This window comes from Paramisgurnus dabryanus, chromosome 10 (assembly GCF_030506205.2).
Source record: "Paramisgurnus dabryanus chromosome 10, PD_genome_1.1, whole genome shotgun sequence".
In the NCBI taxonomy this organism is placed as follows: Eukaryota; Metazoa; Chordata; class Actinopteri; order Cypriniformes; family Cobitidae; genus Paramisgurnus; species Paramisgurnus dabryanus.
Window position 1 is genome coordinate 27309785 of NC_133346.1, and position 24523 is coordinate 27334307.

At 38.2% G+C, this 24523-nt stretch overlaps 1 protein-coding gene across 1 annotated transcript; it reads left to right on the forward strand.

Moving 5' to 3' along the window:
- The first annotated feature begins 11576 nt into the window (after positions 1-11576).
- Positions 11577-14453, forward strand: LOC141282932 (E3 SUMO-protein ligase ZBED1-like). The gene is made up of 4 exons (XM_073816112.1): positions 11577-12097; positions 12166-12777; positions 13040-13442; positions 13740-14453. Exons 1-4 carry the CDS (start codon positions 11577-11579, stop codon positions 14064-14066), a joined length of 1863 nt encoding a protein of 620 aa, XP_073672213.1. The 3' UTR covers positions 14067-14453.
- The last annotated feature ends 10070 nt before the right edge of the window (positions 14454-24523 follow it).

The following is a 24523-nucleotide window of genomic DNA, read 5'->3' on the forward strand; positions in this document are numbered from 1 at the left end:
TAAAATAATATCTGATATTGTTGTTGTTTTTTTTTAAATAATATCTGATTTTGATGTAATCCAAAAGTAATCAGTTACATTACTTTCATATTGTGGTATTTGGATTACGTTACTAAATACTTTTTTATGAGGTAATTTGTACCTGTAATAGAATACATTTTTAAAGTAACTCTCCCAAGCCTGCCTGTTTTTGACACCCAGCATACCTGGTGAGACTTGCCAGTTTTTCAAAGTCTTATTAAACAGTAGAACAGTAGAATGGCAAGTAAACATTTGACTGACATTACCGTTGAGCCGCGATTGGCCTGTGTCCAAGAGACTTGCAAATTATGCAGAAAAAACAATGATGAGGCTGCCCAGGCAAAGAAATATGTTTCATTTTAATCTAGAACTTCTTGTTGCAGAGATTGACTGAGTGTTTGAGAATGTTTTCCAAATATCACTGTGGGATTTCAACTATTTATACAGGTGATGAAAAGTGGATTATTAGAATGAGAACAACATTAGTGTGACATACAAAACTCTCAGACAGGGACATTTTAGGGTAAACAGCGGGTGTTTGCCTGGACATCTGTAGAAAAAGGCTTAGTGGATCCTTGTTTATAGTTAGAAATATGGATGTTTTTTACATTATCTCATTGTTTACCTTCAGAAGCCATTAACCAGAGGTGGAAAAAGTAATAAAATATTGTACTCAAGTAAAAGTAAAGTTACTGGTCTAAAAATCTACTCAAGTAAAAGTAAGTCATTTTAAATTTACTCAGAGTAAAAGTTACTTTTTTACAGCGGGGAGAGGTGGAGGATTCTAGTATAGTTCAAAAACGACATGGGGATATAAATCTCAAACTAGTTGTTTTTAATTGTAGGAACATTTTTACAATTAAAGTGCAATAACAAAAAGTTAATGAAATAAAAAGCTTTTTTTAAACTAAGAAACATTTATGGAATTGTTTAATGATTTTTACATGTGAGTTATGCACTTTTGAAGGTGGTCAGCAACTAGTAAATACAATCACTATAGTAAGGTTGTAATTGATGTATTGCTGGTAACATACATTATTTTATTAAACTATATATAGTTTAAATGAGCATATAATGAGATGAATGCCGTGGCTATATACTTTTGACACGTTTATTGTCTTCTAGCTTCCCTGACCTGGGTACCTGATGTCAGATCTTTATTCTTCTCTCTCTGCAATGTCTAATGACCTGCGCATTCTCGAGGACGTTCTGAAGTTGTGTTTGAATTGACGCGAAGCTGCTAGACCTCGGAAGATAATGTGCATGGTATTAAAAAACGCGTCGTGCAAATGAGCGGTAAAAACACGCTCAGCAATTTCGTACTCAAGAGCATGAATCCTACTCCATGGTTCTTTTTGCGCGTCCCCGCCCATTAATCATCAGTTGCGCGTCTTTTCACCTTGCTTTTAAAAAAATATTTTTTACTCAGTTACGGATATGATTTAAAATGTAGCGAAGTACAATACTTTAAACAAAACATACTTAAGTAAAAGTAAAAGTACAGATTTTAAAAACTACTCAAAAAAGTAAAAGTACACAAAAAAACTACACAATTACAGTAACGTGAGTAAATGTAATTTGTTACTTTCCACCTCTGCCATTAACCCATTGAAGTTCTAAAATTACTTAAATTAAGATGTATTTTCTTGTGAGCAAAATTACCTTTTGAAAATTAGACAAAAAATATAAAATTCAAGTACTGTAAATTACTGCTTAAAACAAGCAAAAAAAAAAAGTTTATTTTTTCATAAGCATTTAATTCAAACACATTTTTCTTATTCCATTTGCAGATTTTTTTTATTGTTTTAAGCACAAATTTGGTTAACTTTATATTTTTTGTTTAAAAAACAAGACTTATTTTCATAGGTCAATTTGCTCATCAAGAAAATACATCTTAATTTAAGCATTTTTAGATATTTTTACTGAAAACAAGACAAAAATACTATACGAGAAAGTAATTTTTTGCAGTGAAATATCTCACTTGGAATTTTTGCCTTATTTTGGGAACAAATATATTAAAAAATTCTTAAATCAAGATACATTTTCTTGGTAAACAAAATGACTTAAGAAAATAAGTCTAATTTTTTGACAAAAATCTAAATTTAAGGGAATTTGTGATTGAAACAAGCAAAAATAATCTGCCAATGGGGTAAGAAAATATTTATTGAATTTTTCTTCTATTAAGTGTTTAAGAAAAAAATATATATATTTTTGGGGATTTTGGCCCCTGAAGAACTTTGAGACCAGGGTCTCTCTACTGAGGTTGTACAGACCATTTTAAACTCTCAAGCTCCATCCAGCAGGGAACAAGAACATAACAATAGACAAACACATTGTGCATAAGCTGACAACACACAAATAATTCTAGTTTCTTGTGACTTTTTTGAAAACACCTATAAAACATTCATAGTGCTGGAGGAAAATGTAAGTGAACCATTGGATTTAATAGCCTGTTGAACCTCCTTTAGCAGCAACTTCTCCAAGCAAGCACTCCACATCAGACCTGCACATGTTCAGAAGGCATTTTTGCTCATTCCCCTTTACAAAACCAATTCAACTTACAAGTCTGGTGCGAAGCGCTCATTTTAGAGCATCGCTATGAGGTTAAGGTCTGGGATTTGACTAGGCTACTCCAAATAACATATTTTGTTTTTCTTAAGCTAGTCTGTGGTGGAATTACTTTGATACAGCAAAGCAAACTCAAATCATTATTTTCCCTCCACCATACTTCACTATTGGAATGATGTTTTGATGTTGGTAAGCTGTGCCCTTTTGGCACCATAGTAATCTTCCAAACAATACAACTATTTTGTTTCATCAGTCTAAAAATATTTACCCAGTGCTCTTTTGCAAACTTTAGGCTCACAGGAATGTTTTTTGGAGATCAGCAGCTTCCTCTGTGGTGTTCTGCCATAGACACCGTGTCACGGTACGGTTTACACAGAGAGAGAACCCAAACGCAGATACTGTAAAATAAACTTGAAGATTTATTTAACCCTTGTGCATTGTTCAAATTTACTACCTTTCGTGTTGTTAGTGGATGAAAACATCCACTAAATTCAACGGCTATAAAAAATGTAGCGGATGAATATTTTTTCCAAATTTTTTTACATAAATCTGTTAATCAACCTCAGTACTGATCAAAACTACCAAATCTTCACAAAAATTCAATGATTTTAACTCTTTAATTGCCAAGTTTATAAGTGGTGTCACTGATTTGGGGAAAAAACACACACAAAATGACAGATTTTCAATATAAAATTTGATTGTAAACTGGATTTTTTTAAACCTTTTTCACAGTTTTGGGCATGCCAAAGATTGGTAAAAACATTGGCTTTGAAGCATTTTTAGTTTTTGTGTAGCATCAGTTTAATTTTTTTTCTCCCTAGTAATAGCTTATGGGATATTTTGTCCTTTAAAAGCCTCCGCGCCCGGCCGCAATTCTTCTGGCATCTCTCCTCATCATCTCCTCCTTCACTTAAACTTGGGGCTCGAACCCGACCTAAGGTCAAGGCTCGAGCTGCCTTCAAAAACAGCAAGCCAAGTTCGTTTAATTATTATGACTAAATAGGCATGGAATCTCGTGAAACAATGAAAGTAAAAAGATCCGCCAAAATATGATTTAACTTGATTTTGATGATTTAGTCGAGGAATTCTCTTTAAAGAAGAGCAGAAAGAAGCACTTTTAGTTGCTTAATAAATGTTATCTTCTGTGCTGTTCAGATTGTAAAATTATTACTTGATAATATTGTTTAATTTGTTTAAATAATTTTAGCCTACTTTTTAGAGCCCTGCATTTCAGCCCGAGCCAATTTTAACGTCACAGCAGATACGCGGGCCGGTCCTCGGGCTTATTTAGGCTTCTCCATCTTTTTATTTTTTTCAATTAATTAAAAGAACCTTTTGACAAACATTGATGATTGCAAAACAAACATAGGAAGACGTTTAACCTATCGCATCAGTCCGCTAGGCACAGCCACACATTTACAATGCAGCTGTGCTTATTTAACCCTTAAGAGTTCCTAGGGACATTTTGATTTTGATTTTTAAACCATCTTGACTGTGATGGTTGAATATTGCCCAAACTTGCCAAAGGTTAATAATTTTTGATACATTTTAGAATTTTGGTTTCAGTTTTTTAAATTAGCTTAAAATGGCTAAGCTACGCAAAAACCGACTAATGTGTTCCTAAGGACAAAAACTGCCCCATTGACAACCATTATAACTACCATTTTTGACCCCCCATTTATCTTAACATAAACTAATACATACCTTTATGTCAATATATCATTTTAAACTACTGGCCTTGAAGTTTTAATTTTTATACTTGTCCACCAGGTGGCGCTTCTTTTTACCATTTCATGCATTCATCAAAATGTCACAATTTTTGCTGTTTTCTGCGGACCGCATAGCTGCTGAAAAGATAAACCTTTAATGTTGAAAATTGGTGTGTGTGTAAAATAAGTGTGTCTGAGTGGTAAGGGGGTGGTGGTGATGTTGGGGTGGAGTCGGTATTGAGTGGGGCAGGGGGGCATATTCAACATATCCAAATTCTTCTCCCTTTTGAAGGGCACATTCTGCGTTATAAACTAATTCAGTAATAAAAACGATGAGAGGCCAGAACCAAAACAAAATCAATGTTCATTTTGTTTCTCGCTCATGTTGTTTATGCAAGTACACTGCTATAAGTATGAACAGTATAGCAGAAGTAGTGAAAATGGCAAGGCATTACAGCACACATAAGGCTCCTGAAATAATCATGCACTTCAAGAGCGAGGATGGCTCCTCATCTTCCTCCGAGGATTCTGAGGTCTACACGGAGGCCTCAGAGGTGGAAGAAGACCAGCTGGAGTCTAATTCATTAGAGGGATCTTCAGAAGACTTCTCAGAAGGTGAGAGCGGAGAGGAGATGGATGAAGTGGCGGCAGGATGGACGTCAAATATGGAAAAATCTTCTGGTCTCCCACAAACATGGAGATGCTCCGCTACTTCCCAGCAGCCAGAGATTTGATCCCAGGGCTCACACACTATGCCACTGCCCGAATCAGTGCCCTGACTTCAAGCTTTTCATTGATGCTGATGCATGAAATCCTGTAGCATATTGGGGCCATGACAAACCTACATGGGAGACAGTCATAGACTGGAGAGATCTAGAGACAGAGAAACTGCAGGCTTATGTTGGGCTTCTCATTCTGGCCGGTGTTTACAGATAAAAAATGAATCAGCCCTCAGTCTCTGGAGTGAGAAATCAGGACAGGTCACTATCTGGGCTACGATGTCCCACAAAAGGTTTCACGACTTCAGCCAAACACTGTGGTTCGATTAATGTTAACATATTGGCATTTAAAGAGTTAAAATTTCCAAACTTTTTATTAATATTTCACATACATGTTTCAGGAAGAAGTAGTGTTAAAACATTTAATAGTTTAAAGTGGAAAAAATTATTGATGTATGATATTTTTAGAGCAGTTTTTGGGAAGGTGTCATTTTGGCCTTAGGATCATTTTGGCCTTAGGAAGTGTGAGTTTTGTATAAAATCTGACCCTGTTCAAAAAATAACAATGCATCAAAATCAATGTTGCTACCAATCTTTGACCCATCCTAGGGTCTAATAATAATTATAATCAAATGGTAGTTCAAATGTTTTTTTTGGGGAAAATATTTAGTTTTTTTGTTTTTTCTGTTAAAAAACATGGGTTAATGTAAACAAACTGGCATGTAAAGGGTAAAAATTTCCACAAATTATATTAATATTTCATATGTATGTTTCAGGCAGAAGTAGTTCTAAAAGACTGAATCGTTTAAAGTGGAAAAAAATATTGACATATGATATTTTAGAGCAATTTTTGGGAAGGTGTCATTTTGTGGCCTTAGGAACACTTAAGGAAGTTTTGTATAAAATCTGACCTCGTTCAAAAAATAACAATGCATGAAAATCAATGTTGCTACCAATCTTTGACCCATCTCAGGGTATAATAATAATAATAATCACATGGTGGTTCAAATGTATTTTTTGGAAAATATTTTGTTTTTTTTTGTTTTTTTCTGTAAAAAAACATGGGCTAATGTAAGCAAACAGGCATATAAAGCGTTAAAATTTCCACAAATTTAATTAATATTTGATATCTATGTTTCAGGCAGAAGTAGTTCTAAAAGACTGCATCGTTTAAAATGAAAAAAAATATTGACGTATGATATTTTGAGAGCAATTTTTGGGAAGGTGTCATTTTGTGGCCTTAGGAACACTTAAGGAAGTTTTTTATAAAATCTGACCTTGTTCAAAAAATAACAATGCATGAAAATCAATGTTGCTACCAATCTTTGACCCATCTCAGGGTATAATAATAATAATAATCACATGGTGGTTCAAATGTGTTTTTTGGAAAATATTTAGTTTTTTTGTTTTTTCTGTTAAAAAAAACATGGGCTAATGTAAACAAACAGGCATATAAATGGTTAAAATTTCCACAAATTTAATCAATATTTGATATCTATGTTTCAGGCAGAAGTAGTTCTAAAAGACTGCATCGTTTAAAATGAAAAAAAATATCGACGTATGATATTTTTAGAGCAGTTTTTGTGAAGGTGTCATTTTGTGGCCTTAGGAACACTTAAGGAAGTTTTTTAAAGGAACTCTTGAGGGTTAACAGCAGGACCTTCAGCGCACCAGGAAAAATTATAAATGGAGTACTAGATTAAAACCTTGGATACTGTACATAATATATGCAGACAGCATCCAAGACATAATCTATTAAAGACTTCTCCCTGTATTAATTTCGTGTAAGAAGGTTGTGTCTTTATTTCTTGTTTGTGTATGGATCGACTTTTTTCTTAGTTTAACTGTTGGATGGATACATGAATAGACATCTTCTGTGGTAAGTCCTTACATTAAAAAAATGTATATGCAAAAGCGAAGTTGTAAGATAAGGCAACATGCATGTTTATTCTGTTTCATGTTTATTTCGTTTCGTTTTGTATAGCCCTTTTTATTTATGTATTTCTGCACCTGTTGCAACTGCGAGCAGCAGAGCAACCTGCCTTCGCTTTTTAAAAATAGTGTGTGTTGATAATAAACGTTTAAACTAACACTGTGATATGCTGAAAATATTTATTTTAAATAGTTGTTATTATAGGCAAGTGAAGTGTTGATTTGAGAGGCTCAATTCATCATACATGTCGTCAACTTGCTGTCGGCCGCTAACCACTTGTTTATCATAAAAACTTTAACAAACAAAAACTGCTCTAAAATGTAAATAAAAAAGAAATATAACTATTTTGCCATTTAAAACAAAACTTAACTGCTTTAATTGCTGCAAGAGTACAGCTGTACAAGCTGTGTAAGGAGTTATTTTTTGCTATTTCTGCGGATTTCTTTTGCAAAATCTATGCGGAATTTTGCAGAATGATTTAAAACGTTTTAAAATGATCCGAGAGAATGTGCGCTGTGAATATTACAAAAATAAAATATTTTATAACTATATTATACATTTTATTAAAGGATTACCCTGAATTAAACTAGACCAACATGAACCAACAGATAATGTGCTTTCACGACCATAGAGTTTTATATAATACACATATATTACTGTCTACAGTGTAACAGTAAAAAGAAAAGGCTTCTCATAATGAATGTAGCGTATATAGCAAGAAAATTTCATCAGTTTAACAACACAATGTATATATTTATCTTGTAAACGGATTTGAAATAATAAATAATTGTCGCGTCACGTAGCAAGAGAGACGATAGAGATCTCATTAACTTCTCCGCAGTAAGTTTTATTTCAAATTCAAGTTGTAAATATTAAATAGACTATTAAAAAGTTTGTGCTTCTCTCATAAAAACCTCACAGCAGACAGCACAGACTTCTACTCACAATACATACGCGATGCAGTAACTATATCTGCGGACACAGATTCCTAATGGGGAGAATTCAAAAGTTCGGACTCGGGCTGAGAATTCTGGGCTCTACTACTTTTGCGTCAACTTGATTTTAATAATTTAATTGAGGAATTATATTTAAAGAAGAACAGACAGAAGCACTTTTAGTTGTGAGTTGCATTTAATAAATGTTATTTTCTGGGCTGTTTCTGATTGTAAAATTATTACTTGATAATATTGTTTAAATTATTTAAATAATTTTAGCCATTTAATGTTGTACATACGCTGTAAAAAACACTGGATTTACTAAAAAATATAGACAGTGCATCGTTTTTGCATCCCTTTTTTTAGTAAGTTTTACTAAAAAAATGTACGCAATGGGGCACTTAGTAAATCCAGCCTTTATTTTTTTCAGTGTATATTGGGGGGGGCCCAAACCAGCGTTAGCCCAGGGCCTCACAAAGGCTTAACACGGCACTGGGTATATCGTTGAGTTTTTAAAAAATTTCAAAGCATTTTCTTAAAATATATGTAAATATAAGATTTGTCACCAAAAATCATTCAATTTGCTAAAACAGAGAGAAAGTTACGGCCAAATTAAGAGTAAAAAAAACTCTGTAGTGGATGAAAACACCCCCAACAACACATGAGGGTTAAACAAACACAAAAACCCACGTGGGGGTAAAACAGATAACAAATGATGATGTAGACACGGAACTGGGAAAAAAACACTGGAACCAAACTAAACACAAGACTCAGAGAACACGATTCAGGCAGCCCGGATGACGGGAACAAAACACACTGAATCTGGATGAACGAACGAGCACACGACAGAGAACGAGAGGGCATTATAAAGACACAACACCAATGGGGAACAGGTGAACATAATTAATTACGCAAGACACGAGTACACAAGGGAGTAGGGTGAAAGTGACGAGACACTGGGAACACGTGACACAATTACATAATGTGAAACACGTGTCCCCACACAAAGCACAATGCTGCCCTCTGAAATCGGACCTGAATCTTACCCCAAAGGTCTGGCAAGACCATGACAGCGACAAGACAGTGGGAACACGTGGAAGCCACATACACAATATGACTCCACGTGTCCCCACACAGAACATAGTACTGTCATGGTCTTGCCAGATGTACTCAGACCAGAATCTAGTACAAATGGTCTGGCAAGCCCATGACACACCGTGCCTGTTTAAAGACTTGCGTATGGTAGACTCATGAACAGAGATGTGTGCCAGTTCCAATGATGTCTTCAAATATTTAGCTGTTACTTGTGGGTTCTTCTTTACTGCATTGAGAATTCTGTGTTGTGCCTTAGGAATCATTTTGGCTTTGGCGCCCATATCTAGAAAGAGTAGCTACATTATTAAACTGTCTCTATTTATAGACAATTTGTCCAACTGTCAACTGATGGATGTCTAAACTTTTTGAGATTGTTTTGTATCCCTTTTCAGCCTTATGGAGTGCAACAACTCTTGATCAGATATCTTTAGAGAGCTCCTTCTTGCAAGGCATGGTTTATAAAAGCTGATGTTTCTTAAGTATAGCAATCTTAAAATGTTTTGAATGTCTTTTCATCAATCAAAGTAGCATTAAACCACACATTTAAAGTCATTGTATTAACTGGACTCCAGTTTGCCAGATTCTGACACAAATTAGCTTTCATTAAAGTAGTTAGTCTATGAATTCATTTACATTTTCCTCCAGTACTGTAAATGTTTAATGGGTGCTTTCAAAAAAGACACAAGAAACTAGAATTATTTGTGTGTTGTCAGCTTATGCACATGGTGTTTGTTTATTTTTGTAACCTAGATGAGGATCAGATGACATTTTATGGCAAATAACTCCAGAAAAACAGGTCATTCTATGGGTTTGCATACTTTTTCTTGCCACTGTAGATCCAGTTACTGCCCAGTGGCTTTAGTTGTGGAGTTTCTTTATTATGTTTTTCATCAGGTCTTGCACCCTATACTTTAACCCACTCAAACCCTGCATTCACTGGAATAGACATCACATGTTTTGTGGTTCAGACTAATAAAAATGCTGATCAGCCAATCAAAATAAGTTATACTAATTAAACACCTGAAAAATCAGGTCTGAAGGGGTTAAAGGTTTACCCTGTGGCTATTTCAGGGCTCTTTTATGTTTACTGCTTGGCACTTTGAGGATAAGGCCTCCGTATGTTTTTGCAGTAGTTCCAGCCTTGGTCTTGGTCTTAGTTTTAGAAAGGCTTTATTTATATCTTCGGACCTTTACAGTCAGCTTTGGACAAACATGTATCCCTTAAAGCTGACGTTGCTGCTCACATTACCTCTATGAGGAGGGTAGGGAATTTACAGAGTTTGCTAAAGGGAATATCGAAGCCATTCTTCACCCGAGACCGGGTTATGTTCCTAAGGTTCCTACCTGTCCAGCTACACTGTAAGCCCTGAAATTGTTTGAATTCAAAATACTTAGATACAATAAACATAAAATTAAAAACTTTTGCTCAATTATTCAATGTTTTTAGTTTGCTGTACGAACTGCATGATATTTTACATTCTATAAATTTGTTTAAATTGAATGCCTTAAAATGACTTATTGTAGTATGTTGTCAATGACACGCAATACAAGGAAAATTTGATTGGATCTTAGACCGACGTCATGGATGGATACAGCAACGCAGTTTTTATGAACATCTACTGGTGACTGTGAGTAGGACTTTGCATTTCTGTCTCAAACTGCCAATACATTATTAATCATTAATAAATGAGAGCTCTAACAGTTAGCTAGTAAACTAAATGTAAGTTTAGGATGCGTTTATGTCACATGTATTCGCCACATTATCGATGTATTCACATATCGATCGATCGCAAACTCCACAGATAACTGTTATATAGTTTATGCCACGACATGCTCTAGGATCGTCACATCTAAAATCTAATACATATCATAATTTGATCAGTAATCATCATTAAATGAAGCATCTTCTGTTGTGTAAACTGATCTGGTTTGATGGTGTTTAGGCAACTTGCAGTTTTTTTAATATCGGAAATGTTCAACAAACGACTTTAACGCAAATACCGCGTAACTTACTGACCTAATAGAGGTTTTTTTTTACATTTCTTTTTGATTGAAGTAATAAGCAAACTGCTTTAAACTAAAATCCGACCATGTCTTTGCACCTGAGAAATGCTCATCCATATAATTTAGCCATCTTAGTTATCAAATAAATGCAACCTCGTGCTTATCAGTGAGGTTTTAGCTAATAGAGTTGTGACGTTCGCGAACGAACCGATTCTTTTGAACGGCTCATAAATATGAACGATGGGAGCCGAGTCGCGGATGGAGGGAGCCGTTCTTTCTGTCGTTCTTTTTTCCCATGCGTGTTTCACACAGATGCACACACAAATTAGCTCCTCCGCGAGACAGAACAGTTAGGGGAGGGGCGCACGCAGCGCAGGGTGATGATAGGTGTGCGCATCCTTCACGTCAGTACTCCAGTGAAAAAAAAACGCGTCACGTGTCATTGGGGGTAGGAGGAGGAGCGGAGCCTTTAATGTGCACGCTGTCGTTACACTTAAACACGTGCGAGTGCTTCTCGGTCAGACTCTCAGTGCCAACGTCAGTAATAGCGGGTTGTTCGAAGGAAGAAAACACACACGTGACACGTCTGAAAATGAGCCAGAGGAAAAGGAGCAGCATTTGGGTGCACTTTACTCGTGAAGAAAACAGTAAGGCTAAATGCAGCATTTGTCAAAAAGTCATTTCATTTAAGTCTGGGTCAACAAATAATTTACATAGGCATTTGAAGACTCAACACCCAACACTGCAGGTCACAGGTTTGAGAGCAGAGCCAGACTCAGACAACAACAGTGACACTGATGTGTCTATTTCCTCCTCTGCCTCCACATCAAGTGCAACTGCAGCCACAGCAGCCTCTGACCCCACTGGGCCCACCACATCGCCTTTCCAGGCACGACCAAAAAGAAAGCAGACATCTATCAGTCAATATATACCTCCGGTCTTGACCCCATTAAGACAGGAGAAGATAGATGAAGAGCTGGCAAAGATGATAGCCACTGACTTCCAGCCTTTCTCAATAGTGGAGGACACAGGATTCAAAAAATATTCACATGCGCTCAACCCCTCTTACATTCCTCCAAGTAGGAAGACACTAGCCCAGAAGGTCACGGATATGTATGACAGGGAGACAGCATCTTTGAAGAGAAGGGTTTCAAAAGTACCAGCTGTCTGTATAACCACAGACTGTTGGACTTCAAGAACGACAGCATCATATATGTCTGTAACCTGCCATTTTATAGAGGATTTCCGTGTGGCCTCCTGGACTGTTTTGAATTCAGTGAGCGGCACACAGCAGACAACATTGCACAACAGCTGCTTAGTGTTGTAGCAGAGTGGGGGGTGGACAAGAAAGTAGTGTGCTGCCTAACCGATAATGCAGCAAATGTTACTAAGGCTATACAAATCATTGGATGGACACACCTACCATGCCTGGCCCATACTATTAACCTGGTGGTAAGAGATGCACTGCAAGCTTCAAAGCCCATCATTGATAAGGTGAAAGAGGCAGTGGAATACTTTCACAGAAGCACCGTGGGGGCACAAAAACTGAAGGAGACTCAACTACAAATGAAGATGGAGGAGCTCCGACCGAAACAGGATTGTCCTACTAGGTGGAATTCCACCTACTACATGTTGAAAAGCTTTATTGCCAGTAAAAATGCCATAATCTCCACCCTGGCCGTCACCAATGCACCTGTCCGCCACCTGTCCCAGGAGGAATGGACCACAGTGCAAGAATTGTGCACAATCTTGCAACCATTTGAGGAAGTCACTGTGGAACTCAGTGCAGAAAGGTATGTAGCTTGGTTGCACAGCAGTATATTTCTTTTGCATGCATGCATAGTACCTGATAGTAAATTATGAATATTTTATACCATATTAGAAATCTGTGTAATACACTGGGGTATATATCATTGTCAGTAGATTTTTGTAGCCTGCATGCCAATATCCTGAAAAATAAATGTATAAAAAATATTTTTTTATTTAAAACAAAAATAGATTTGATATCACAATAGATATTTGTTTAATACATTGTAATATTTATCATTGTTTCAGCTTTAAAATTGTAACATTAAAGTTTTTTTTCACCAGCTACTTGACATCCTCGAAGGTCATAGTGCTGGCCAGGGGACTTCAAAGAGCCACCGCTGATTTCCGGCGAAACACTACAACAGCAGAAGCGCAAGGTGTGATCGACAGTCTGTGTGCGAGTATGTCAACGCGATTCCACAGGATTCATGCCAATCACATACTAGCAGAGACTGCTGCACTTGACCCGCGTTTTAAGAGGATGGCCTTCCCTGATGCCAGAACAGCAGATGAGACATTTCAAAGGCTGTCAACTGCAGCAGCAAGAATTACCAGTGGTACACCCATACAACAGCAACCAGCTGTGGAAGGACTGGAAGGAGCAGGCAGTGGTGCTGGATCAATAGTTTGGAGCTATTTCCATGAGCAAGTAAGGGTGGCAACAATAATTAACATTTTTTTTCTCTAAAAATCTCTAGAAAGAAATCAGTCTGATATCTCAGTCTAAAACTTCCACTAGCTGTAAATCACTGCATTTAATCTGTACATACTGCACATACTGTACATATGCAAATTTACTATTGTCACTTCTATTTAAATGCTAAACTGCATTTCATTGCTCTGTTCTCTTACACTGTGTAATGACAAAAGTTGAATCTAATTTGATGTAATCTAATCACATAAAAATGGTATCTCCCATTGTTATTTCTCCCACCCATATGAGCAGGTAGCTGGAACAGTGGAAGCCAGGAATCCAACCGCCGATGTTGTCATGGAGGTGCGAGCCTACCTGGAGGAGCCTCTTCTTGCAACACATGAGGATCCCCTCAAGTGGTGGGAGAGTCGTGCCCCTGTTTACCCCAGGCTTAGCAAGCTGATGGCCAAGAAGCTTTGTGTTGTGGCGACATCAGTTCCCTCTGAGAGAATATTCTCAAAAACTGGACAGATAATCTCAGAGAGGAGAAGTCGCCTTAAGCCCAAAAAGGTCAGAGCTCTTGTCTTCCTGAATGCAAATTTGCCCAAGGACAAGAAAGAGAGGCAGAAAAAGCCATAAAGTTAGTAACTGCTTTGTATTTATTTACATTGCATTTTGTGTTCATTTAAAACTTGAAGGGGCTGATCTTTTATTTGCAAAGTTTACAGTAGTTAGTAATAGTGGACTGTAGACATTTCCATTTTATTTATTCTAATTTTATCTACAGTATATGTCTAATACTTTAAGTATTTTTGTTATTTATAAAAATGTTCCTTTTGTGATACTGTTCTTATATAGAAATGTTTCACTAAAAGCCGTTTTGCACACACAGACATTCATTGCAGCCCACTTTGTTATTGTTCATTTAAAACTTGAAGGGGCTGATCTTTTATTTACAAAGTTTACAGTAGTTAGTAATAGTGGACTGTACGTGGACATTTCCATTTTATTTATTCTAATTTTATCTACAGTGTTCTTTTATTTATTCTAATTTTTCTACATGTTCTTTTGTGATACTGTTCTTGTATAGAAATTTTTCACTAAAAGCTGTTTTGCACAGAGATTCATTGCAGCCCACTTTGTTAATAAAAGCTACTACAAGTGTTTGTAGTAAAAGCTGTTTTGCACAGAGATTCATTGCAGTCAGGTTTGTTTTTGATGTTTATTTGTGAGTAGGTATTGTATGAATAAAATAAGTCAACATAGCTTTACACATATACACACACTTTGTACTAAAGGTAAATCCAAAATAGTGATGTCACTGCCTAAGCAGAGGGATGTTGTGTAATCCTATGGAATATAGTCAACACACATGACAAATGAGGTAATCATTAAATTCAGAATAATTAAAACTCAGATATTGGTGTGTGAACCTGAGTTTTAATTATTTGACTTCAAATCTCACCTCATCATTCCTCCCAGTGATTATTTTCAGGATAAACTGAGAAGCCCCCAAGCTGGCTTCTTCAAACTGACTAAATATTTAAAAAGAGCCAAAGAGCCGTTCTTTTGAACGGCTCTTTGAAAGGAACGGATCGCCAAGATCCGGATCCCCTCAAAGAGCCATAAATCCCATCACTATTAGCTAAGTTATTACATTTCGGTTAATAAGATTATCTCATAAGGTTACCATGTCACGCTAGATATCGACCATGTCTTTGCACGTGAGAAATGCTCATCCATATAATTTAGCCGTCTTAGTTATCAAATAAATGCAACCTCGTGCTTATCAGTGAGGTGTTAGCTAAGCTATTACATTTCGGTTAATAAGATTATCTCGTAAGGTTACCATGTCATGCTAGATAAATAAATAGCTAGATCGTACTTTAGTAGATCACAGATCAAACTTTGTAAATTTGCCTTGTCAGCTATTCAATTTTTTTTTATAAATAATCTAATGTATTTTTGTAACTTTGCAGATTCCAAGAAGTGAAAAGCAAGAGTAATCAAGATGATCTGGAAATGTAAGTATTGCATATTTGCTTGTGACAAAAGGGGATACTTGCTAAAGCATTACAGAATTAAACATGGGAGCTATGCAAGAAGCCAGCCATTTCCATGCCTATATCAAGAATGTTTATGCACTTTTAAGACTTTCAATAGCCTTAAAATACACTTATTTTATCGTCTTCATACACCAACTGAAAAACAGAAAATTGAAGCCAAGTTTCGCTGCCAGCTTTGTGATTTTCTTGAACCCTGTGAGATTACTGAATATTTTGCCCACCTTCGGCGTAGACATCTCAAAGAGCGCCAAAAAGTTCAGTGTCCATTTCAAGGATGTAGCTTTGAAAGCAGTGTATCTTCCACATTTGGTGCACACCGAAGTAAACATCACCAAGATCAAAATGAGAGAATGTTTAAACCAGAGTTAATAGTAAGAATAGAGAGTACTGAGAATGAAAATGACAGTGTAATTGACAATCAGGAGTGTGCTGTGCAGGAGATAGTCTAGTAGCCAGCCCATAGAGCCCCATTGTGAACCCGGAAATGTTGAGTACACCAAAGTTTTATTGCATGAATGGGAAGTATAGGTCCCCAACATACAGAAACTGCCGGATGCTAATTTGCATATTTTGAGCAATTTGCATAATTAGCATAATTAGCAATATTAGCTTAATTGTCCATTTTGGTCACATATTTTGCACTGTATGGCCAATTTCTACAATATGTAAGTGGTTTTAGAGGTTTTAGAGGATTCCGATTTCATTTCTGCCACTTTCAGACTTCAAAATGGTAATTCTATAACAGATTTGGATTAATTTAGACACTTTTTTATTAATTCCGAACAAAATTTTAGGTTATTTTTATGGTAAACACTATATTCTCACATTTCAGAATCACAAGAACTCATGCTCTTTGATGTGAATGTTGATAACCTGAATATGTTTACATTTCTTAAGGTCTGGTCATGTTTTTATGCAAATAAGCTGTTGCAGTGAGCTGTTGTATATACAATAAGTATGTTGTGAAGCAAAGGAGCATAGTCTATTTTTAAAGTCGAAATTATCCTTGCAGATTTTTTATATTCTTATATCATATTTATGTTTTCACATTAAGATAAAAGGTTATAATGAGTTATAATGACAGTTTTGTTCAGTACATTGTGAATTTCTATTCAGATCCATTTTGTGAGTGAATCTGGTGTTCAAAAATTAGTTACCATTATTAAAAAAATTTGTATTCTTCTTTTTTTAAATTCAGACTTCTTGTGATTTGATCAGGAATGGATTGAAAACATTTGATATTCAGTGTTCTTGCTGCTTTCTCAAGTTGTCGTGTAGTATTAATTTAACCATTCGGATCTAGGTTTAAAGGACAAAGTTCGGTATTTTACACTTAAAGCCCTGTTTTCAGATTGTTTATGATGAAATAGAACGGTTTTGGCTGAAATTTCGACATATGCGGCTGCCCTGAGAATTTTTGGGTGTTTGTGTTTCACCTCACACCTCTACAATGGGTTTAATGGTGCACTGGAACAATCCTTTCTAAAATGCATTAAACTTTCGTTTACAAAGACGTGAAACTCAGTGAGTGGTCAGGGGTGTTCACTGACATGCTCACACAAAAATCGCTGCAAAAGATAACCTTGGATGGAGGCTGTATGAAATTTACCGAAAGCGCAAAAGGCCCCCAGCAGTGAAAGCACTACCTCCTACAGAACGTAATATGCGCCTTCATGGAAGACGTGCCCACCTACAGGTGCTACTATGAAAATCAGCTGACCAGCCTGATCCACCGGTTGTGGATATCACCTTGTTTGGATGGGACAAGAAGATGGGTCTAAAGGAAGGAGAGGAACTGCTTATGCCCACACAGGATTCAAGTCCAGTTGCTCCTCCTGCTTTGTTAGATGTTGTCAGCTGTGGTTTCAAAGCTGTGTTGAAACCTTGTACATCAGCAAAGTCCAGCTGTGTAGCTGCAGGTCTGGGCTGTACCAGTTATTGTTCCTGCAAAGGCAATGATGGTATATACTGCATACTTACACAACACCAAGAACACAAAGAAAGAGATGAAGGGTCTGGAGAAGATGATGACAGAACAGAAGAGAATAGTGAAGATGATGAGGCTGCCTTTTTATTAATTGTGAGGCATAGCAGTTTGCCTGAAGGTGTTAGCCAGTGTGTGCTTTGTGTGGTGCGGAGGTAGGCCCTCTTGGTTAGCCTTCCGTCTGGCGGGCTGACCCGGGTTGCCCAGACTCAGTTTTAACTCTTCCGTTTGGCGGAGTTTTAACTGGGTCCTCATTTGATTTTGCGACTTGCGGACCAACCTGGAAAGCACATCTGCCATTCTGGAATGGCCCTAGTGACTTGCGGGGCCTGTCTTGTATGGCATATTTACATGTTTGCCTTGGTGCAGAGGTGAAGCCCTCTTGGTTAGCCTTGCGTTTGGCGAGCTGACCCGGGTTGCCCAGACTCAGTTTTAACTCTTGCGTCTGGCGAAGTTTCAGTTTACCCGATTACTATGTATCATACAGTTCCAGGATCCAAGTTATGTCAAATACCCGCATTGCTTTTTCATCCAGAAATGCATAACATTCAGCCTAACAAAGATTAATTGTTTATCCAAAAAGCTATTTTGAATCTTCAAAAGTGTCAGGAGGGGATTCAGCCTCACTATACCCTGTAAACAATGAATCAACATTTATAAGTGCACTCATGATTCTGAAATGTTAGATTATTGTATTTACCTAGCCTAGAAATCTAGACGCACCCTAGCGGCTGCAAAATATATTTGCTGCCAGGGTTTAGTCTAGGCACTCACAATACACTTAACAGCTCCAAAAACCAAAATTTGGTCAGGCCAATCACATCGTGTGTAGCGTCTGTGGGGCGGGCTTAACATGATGACGACAGAGCTGCAACGGTTCCTACTTGAAAACAAAGAATGGCTGCTGCTGCTGGCGAACAGCTTTCTTTTGAAGCGGCTTTGGCCGCGACTCTGGAGGACTTAGACTTATGTTTTTCTTTGAGAGAAGAGCAAATAACCCTACTGAAGTCCTTTTTAAGCAAGAAAGATGTGTTTGGAGTTTTGCCGACTGGTTACGTCACCTTCTTCGTTGCTCTGATTGGTCATAGCGCTATCCTATTGCGTGCAGAGGCATTTTGAGGGACAACCTTATATCCCGCCCCTTGCATTGAGCCGTTTGTGTGAAGAGTTGCCAGACCTTACATCTTGATGTAGGTCTGGCTAACCAGGCTAGTATTTACCATAAAATAACCTAAAATTATGACTGAAAGTAATAAAAATTTGAATAAATAAATCAAAATTTGTAATAAAATTAGCTCTTTAAAATCTGAAAATGCCAGAAATGAAATCAGCATCATCTAAAACCTCTAAAACCACTCACATATTGTAGAAATTGGCCATTTAGTGCAAAATATGTGGTCAAAATGGACGATTAAGCTAATATTGCTAATTATGCAAATTATGCAAATTGCTCAACATATGCAAATTAGCATCTGGCAGTTTCTGTATGCTGGGGACCCATAATTCACATTTCTGCAATAAAACTTTGGTGTACTCAATTTTAGTTCAGAAGCAACTAACACACAATCTGAGGATTTAGAGCAACAATTAGAATATAATTTAGCTGCTGTTTTTTTTTAAAATGAACACCATCTTTCACATACCAGAGAACTCTGTTCAGGAAGTAATTCAGCAGCTTTGCCAAATAGTTCAGTTGTCCCAGCCTCTTTTGCAAAAGAACGTAAAGGCTGTTCTTCAAAAACACTTTGGCGATGTAGATGAGTCCATTGTAAAAGAGGTGGTTGAGACTGTGGCAGAGAGTGACATATTGTCCAAATCATGTGAAAAAATGGATGTCTTGCAACCAGTAAAAGAAGAAAGTCATATGTAATGCAAAACTTTCCTCTGGTAATGCCTGTAGAGTTTTTAGTTGAGAAAGGAATAAAAACAGTAGCATATGTTCCTCTCTTACAGATGCTACAGAAACTATTGAACAAGAAAGACATTTTGGATAAGGCTATGTCAAAACAAGTACATAAACCACATGAATATAGGACATGTAGCGATGGCTCAGGCTTTAGAGAGAATGCACTTCTTAGTTGCGATGAATTCACAATTGCTCTGGGTCTGTACGTAGATGATTTTGAAGTGGCTAACCCTTTAGGAACATCTAAAAGAAAACATAAGATGTGTGCACTTTACTGGGTTATTGCAAACTTGCATGGAAAATATAGATCCACACTAAACTCAATTCAGCTTGCTCTCTTGTGCAACACTGAAACAGTTTAAAAGTGTGGTTATGAAAGAGTTCTGTACCCACATCTTTGTGATTTAGCCACTCTTGAACAACATGGGGTTTACAAGCATCTTGGTAAAAGTGTTAAAGGAACAGTGCTTTAAGTGTCAGCAGATAACCTTGGTGCCCATTCTCTTGCAGGATTTTATGAAAGCTTCATTGTGGACAAATTTTGTAGATTTTGCATGGCATCAAGGACTGACACACAACACCAAGAGGTAAGATCTAGTGCATTTCAACTCAGAGAGAGAGATACACACAACAGCCAGGTGCAAGAATCATTGCGCAATCCCAATTCATGTAGAAACACAGGTGTGAGAGGACAGTGCCCACTCACTGCACGTTTGGAGCATTTTCATGTCATTGGTGGTTATCCCCCTGACATATTGCACAATGTCTTTGAGGGAGTAGTACCAATGGAGTTGTCTCTTTGCCTCAAAGACCTGATGTCAAAGAAATACATGACACTAGATGTGTTGAATGAAGCTATCAGATCATTTCCTTACACATTTGCTGACAAAACTGATCAGCCTCAGCTGATTTCGAAGGGCTTCTCAACCAAGGGAACAATAGGGGGAAATGGCCATGAGAATTGGTGTCTAATTAAGCTTCTTCCTTTGCTGATTGGCTATAAAATTCCTGAGGGTGACAACACATGGGAAGTACTCATGCTCCTCAAGGACATTGTTGCATTAATTGTGGCTCCTCACTTTACTGAAGAGTCATTATATATACTTGAGTACAAGGTGGCAGAGCATAGGGACCTTTCGCAGTCAACCTTCCCTGACTATATACTACGACCAAAACACCACTACATTGAACACTACGCTGAACTGATTAGGGTTCATGGTCCACTTACTGAAGTCTGGACAATGCGTTTTGAAGCAAAGTTCTTCAAAAGTTCTTCAAAAAGGTTATACGTGAAGCCCAGAACTTCAAGAATGTTGCCATGACACTTGCACTGAAACACCAGAGGGCTCTTAGCTATCAGCTAGACTGCAGTTCTTTTTTTAGGCTGGGTTTGGAAATGACAAAGGTTACATAAGTGTTAGTTGCCACTTTCCCAGAGAATATTCAGAGAGCTCTTCATCAAAAAATCCCTCAAACCCAAGCACTTCTTGTTGCACCATCTGTCTGCATTAATGGAATTGATTATAAGGCAGGCATGATACTTTCAGCTGGATCATGTTCAGGGCTACCTGATTTCAAGCAAACTACTCACATTGTGGCAGTAAACACAGAGGTACATTTTGTGTGCAAAGTCATGACATCATGGTATTTTGAGCACATTCGTTCTTATGAGCTTTGCTGCCTAGATGTGCCTTCTTTTTGCATCCTTCAGCTTGAAGAGCTGAATTATATTGTTCCACTATCAGCCTATAATGTACATGTTAAACTAATGGTGACATTGAAGCATTTTATTCTTTGCTATATTAACATCTTTGTGCTTTCCTTCCAGATGGCTTTTCAAGAAACCATGACTTTGCGAGTTATTCTTACAGAAGCTGATATCAGAAAAGTCACACTGACTTCAAAACCAGACTCAGTTGAAGATTTGATTAGTTGTCTCCAAAACACTCTGAGACTGAACTATAACTTTACCTTGCAGTTTCGAGATCCCGATTTTGATAATAAACTTTGCAATCTGAGTGAATTGTCAGAGCTCCCTCAGAAGCCGACTGTGAAGATCATTCCTGTGATTGATCTGTCATCAGGTGAAATGCAGGAATCAAGTGATATTTCGAGTGATACTCCAAGTACTGCAGATACAGTACTGACCGAATCACCCCAGGAAAAGAGAATGCCATGGCCTGATATCTTTTTGACTCCAAAATTCTCTGTTGATGTTGAATATAGGCTGTGTCAAGCAAATTTAATCTACTTGAAGGATGGAACGCACCTAAAAATTACAAAGGAATTGAAACATGACATTCTTCAGAAACTTGCAGAGACCATTTACTTCTTCAAAGCATACCCAACTGCTGATAATCTAAGGGATGTTGCAAAGGCATTGGTGAATACTCACCCCTGTCTTCAAGAACCCGGATCTCCTTCTAGATACTGTGGGTGGACAAACAGTTTGAAAGACAAAATGGGAAATTACCGATCAAAAATGAGAAGCCTTGGACAACACAGACGTCATGGCTAATGCAGGGAAAAGAGGAAGATACCCTACTAGCAGTGATCCACCAAATAAGAACATCAAAAAACCTAGGAAAGGGGAGGTCAACTACCTATCTAACCTTCCAAGTGGGCAGGATGCCTCCAGTCTTGAAATGTTCAGAAAGCAATTGGTCAATGAAATGAAGAAAAAAAAACCCTGATGCTGTCTTTATCAATCAAAGGATGGACATGATCCTCTCTTTAAGAAGACAGGATGTTGTGATTAACAAGCCAACTGTTTTTTTCAGCGTTGGCCTGCACTGTTTAGAGAAAGACAGGTAAAGTGAAATGCCTATGTTTGCATGACTTATTAATGAAATGAGTATTGCTAAACGTGATATTTACAAGTTAACTTGACAGTTGTTTAATTTTGACAGTTCCCTTTCAGTCGATCACTACGACGTCATGTCGTGACCGACGAATTGGGAACTCGCATAGAGAGACCAATCAGCTTCGCTTGTATGCAGTGATGGGAATAACGGCGTTATAAGTAATTGGCGTTAGTAACTGCGTTATTTTTTTCAGTAACGAGTAATCAAATAAATTACTGTTTCCCCCGTTATAACGCCGTTATCGTTACTGACATTAAAATGCTGCGCGTTACTAAAATTGATCTTACTGTAGTGATTTTCAGCCGCGTATGCTCACTCTCTCAGCCAAACACTGTTTTTCTCTTGTGTGTGTTGTGAGAAACATAACGGATGGTGATTGGCTTAATTTCCATCGGTAGCCAACCAGAGGCAGAGTTCACAAAAAGGCCCGCCCACACGCGCAGTCCAAGTCCGAGGAGCGAGCAGCAGTGTTAAAAAGTCTGAGAAACTTGGTCACTTTGTCGCTAGATTTAGCAACTTTCTATCACGTTAGCGACTTTATAGGACAAATCTAGCTATCTTTTTTGGCGTGATTGGAGACTTTTGTAGACTGACATGAAAATACGCGTAGTTTTCTCTTCTCAACGAGCAGCGGTGCTGCTGCTGACTGTGCCCCATCTCAAAGCACTGACATGCAGCCCGGTCATCGCGCATCAATCACTCCGAAAACACCGGCGACAGGGCGATGGCAAGTACAACAAGCTCAAAGGTAGCAGTCGCAAACACAAAGTATAAAGCACTACTTTTCCATTGTTGAGGTGAAAGGCATGTTTGTGTAATGTGCAACTTATGCCCATGAAGAAAAAGTCTCTCCACGTCTGTGGCAAGTAATTCTGATCTAATAAAGCACCTCACATCGTCACATGCTGCCACAAAATTAGTGATTTCTCTTTAGTATCCATTTTAGTCATTTAACGTATTTAATTTTGTAAGGGGAATTCAAGTTATTTGAAATATTAATTTTTTTTAAGTAACGCAGTAATTACTTTTCCTGGTAATTAATTACTTTTATAATAATGTAACGCAGTTACTAACTCAGTTACTATTTGTGAGAAGTAATTAGTAACTATAACTAATTACTTTTTTAAAGTAACGTTCCCAACACTGCTTGTATGTAAAAGAGCCAATGAATGTTGGCATGCAGTATTTGCATAATGCTGGCTCCACCCCGCCAGGTGGGTATAAATGCCAGCAACAGACTGCATTCAGTAGCTTTTCGCTTCGGAGCCATCAGCTGTGCACTGCTGAGTCAGAAGCAACTTGTGTGTTATTTAGTAGGAACCTGTGCGTGGTAGTTGGCGTGACAGCGCTACAGCGGCTTCCACTGCCTGCGTTCATTTTGAGTTTAAAACCAGAGGGTGTGGTTACTGTTCCCCTGTGTGCTTCATCTTCCATCTGCACTAAAAGAGTAGTTTCCTCACAAAAAGAGCTGCACAGTGATTTGTGTCTTTTTAAAGACTACATTTCTCTGTGCCCCACGGGCGGTTTTCGCGTCTTTTTAAAGATGGCGTTCCGTCCGTGTGTTTCTGGATGTGGTCGATTTATGGGACCGTCGGATGGTCATGATTGCTGCCTCTCGTGTCTGGGTGTTACACACGCTGAGGCAGCGTTCGTGGATGGTTCATGTTCCCATTGCGGGAAGATGACCATCTCGGAGCTGAAGACCAGGCTGTCTTACCTCCAGGGTAAGACGCCCCCCCGTCCCGCTGCCTCGTTCGGTGTCGACGAGCTCCGGGCTGCCACGGGTGACAGTGGGAGTGCTCCCCGCAGGGAACCAACCCTCCGGGTCCTCTCACTCTTCAGCTCCACTGCCAGCTGAGAGTACGGAGGGAGGGACCAAGCGTACCACACCTATCCTTCGGCTCTCCCGATGAGGACCGTATGTCGGTCGCAGCATCGGAGGGTGGGCAGTCACTCTCGGATGTCGGCTCGGACCCGCTGCCGTCGTCAGGGCTCCCAGCGCAAACCGACCCGGATCCGGAGATGGCTGTCATGCTCGCTCGGGCGGCTGAGACGGTCGGCTTGGATTGGACTCCGCCTCCACCACGGTTCGGTTCACAGAGGAACGTGTTCAGTCAATGCTCAAGTGCTTGAGTTCGTTAGATCACAAGACGGCGGTCCCCCTGAAAGTGTTTCAGAGGCTCCTGGGGCATATGGCAGCGGTGGCGGCTGTGACACCGCTCGGACTGCTCCATATGAGACCGCTTCAGCATTGGCTGCTCGGCCGAATTCCGAGA

Bases quoted from the DNA above. Each gene is read 5' to 3' on its own strand.
- LOC141282932 (XM_073816112.1), top strand. From the start codon at position 11,577: ATGAGCCAGAGGAAAAGGAGCAGCATTTGGGTGCACTTTACTCGTGAA. The intron at 12,098-12,165 runs GTATGACAGGGA...GTATAACCACAG, and splicing joins GCCCAGAAGGTCACGGATAT to ACTGTTGGACTTCAAGAACG. The intron at 13,443-13,739 runs GTAAGGGTGGCA...CCATATGAGCAG, and splicing joins GGAGCTATTTCCATGAGCAA to GTAGCTGGAACAGTGGAAGC.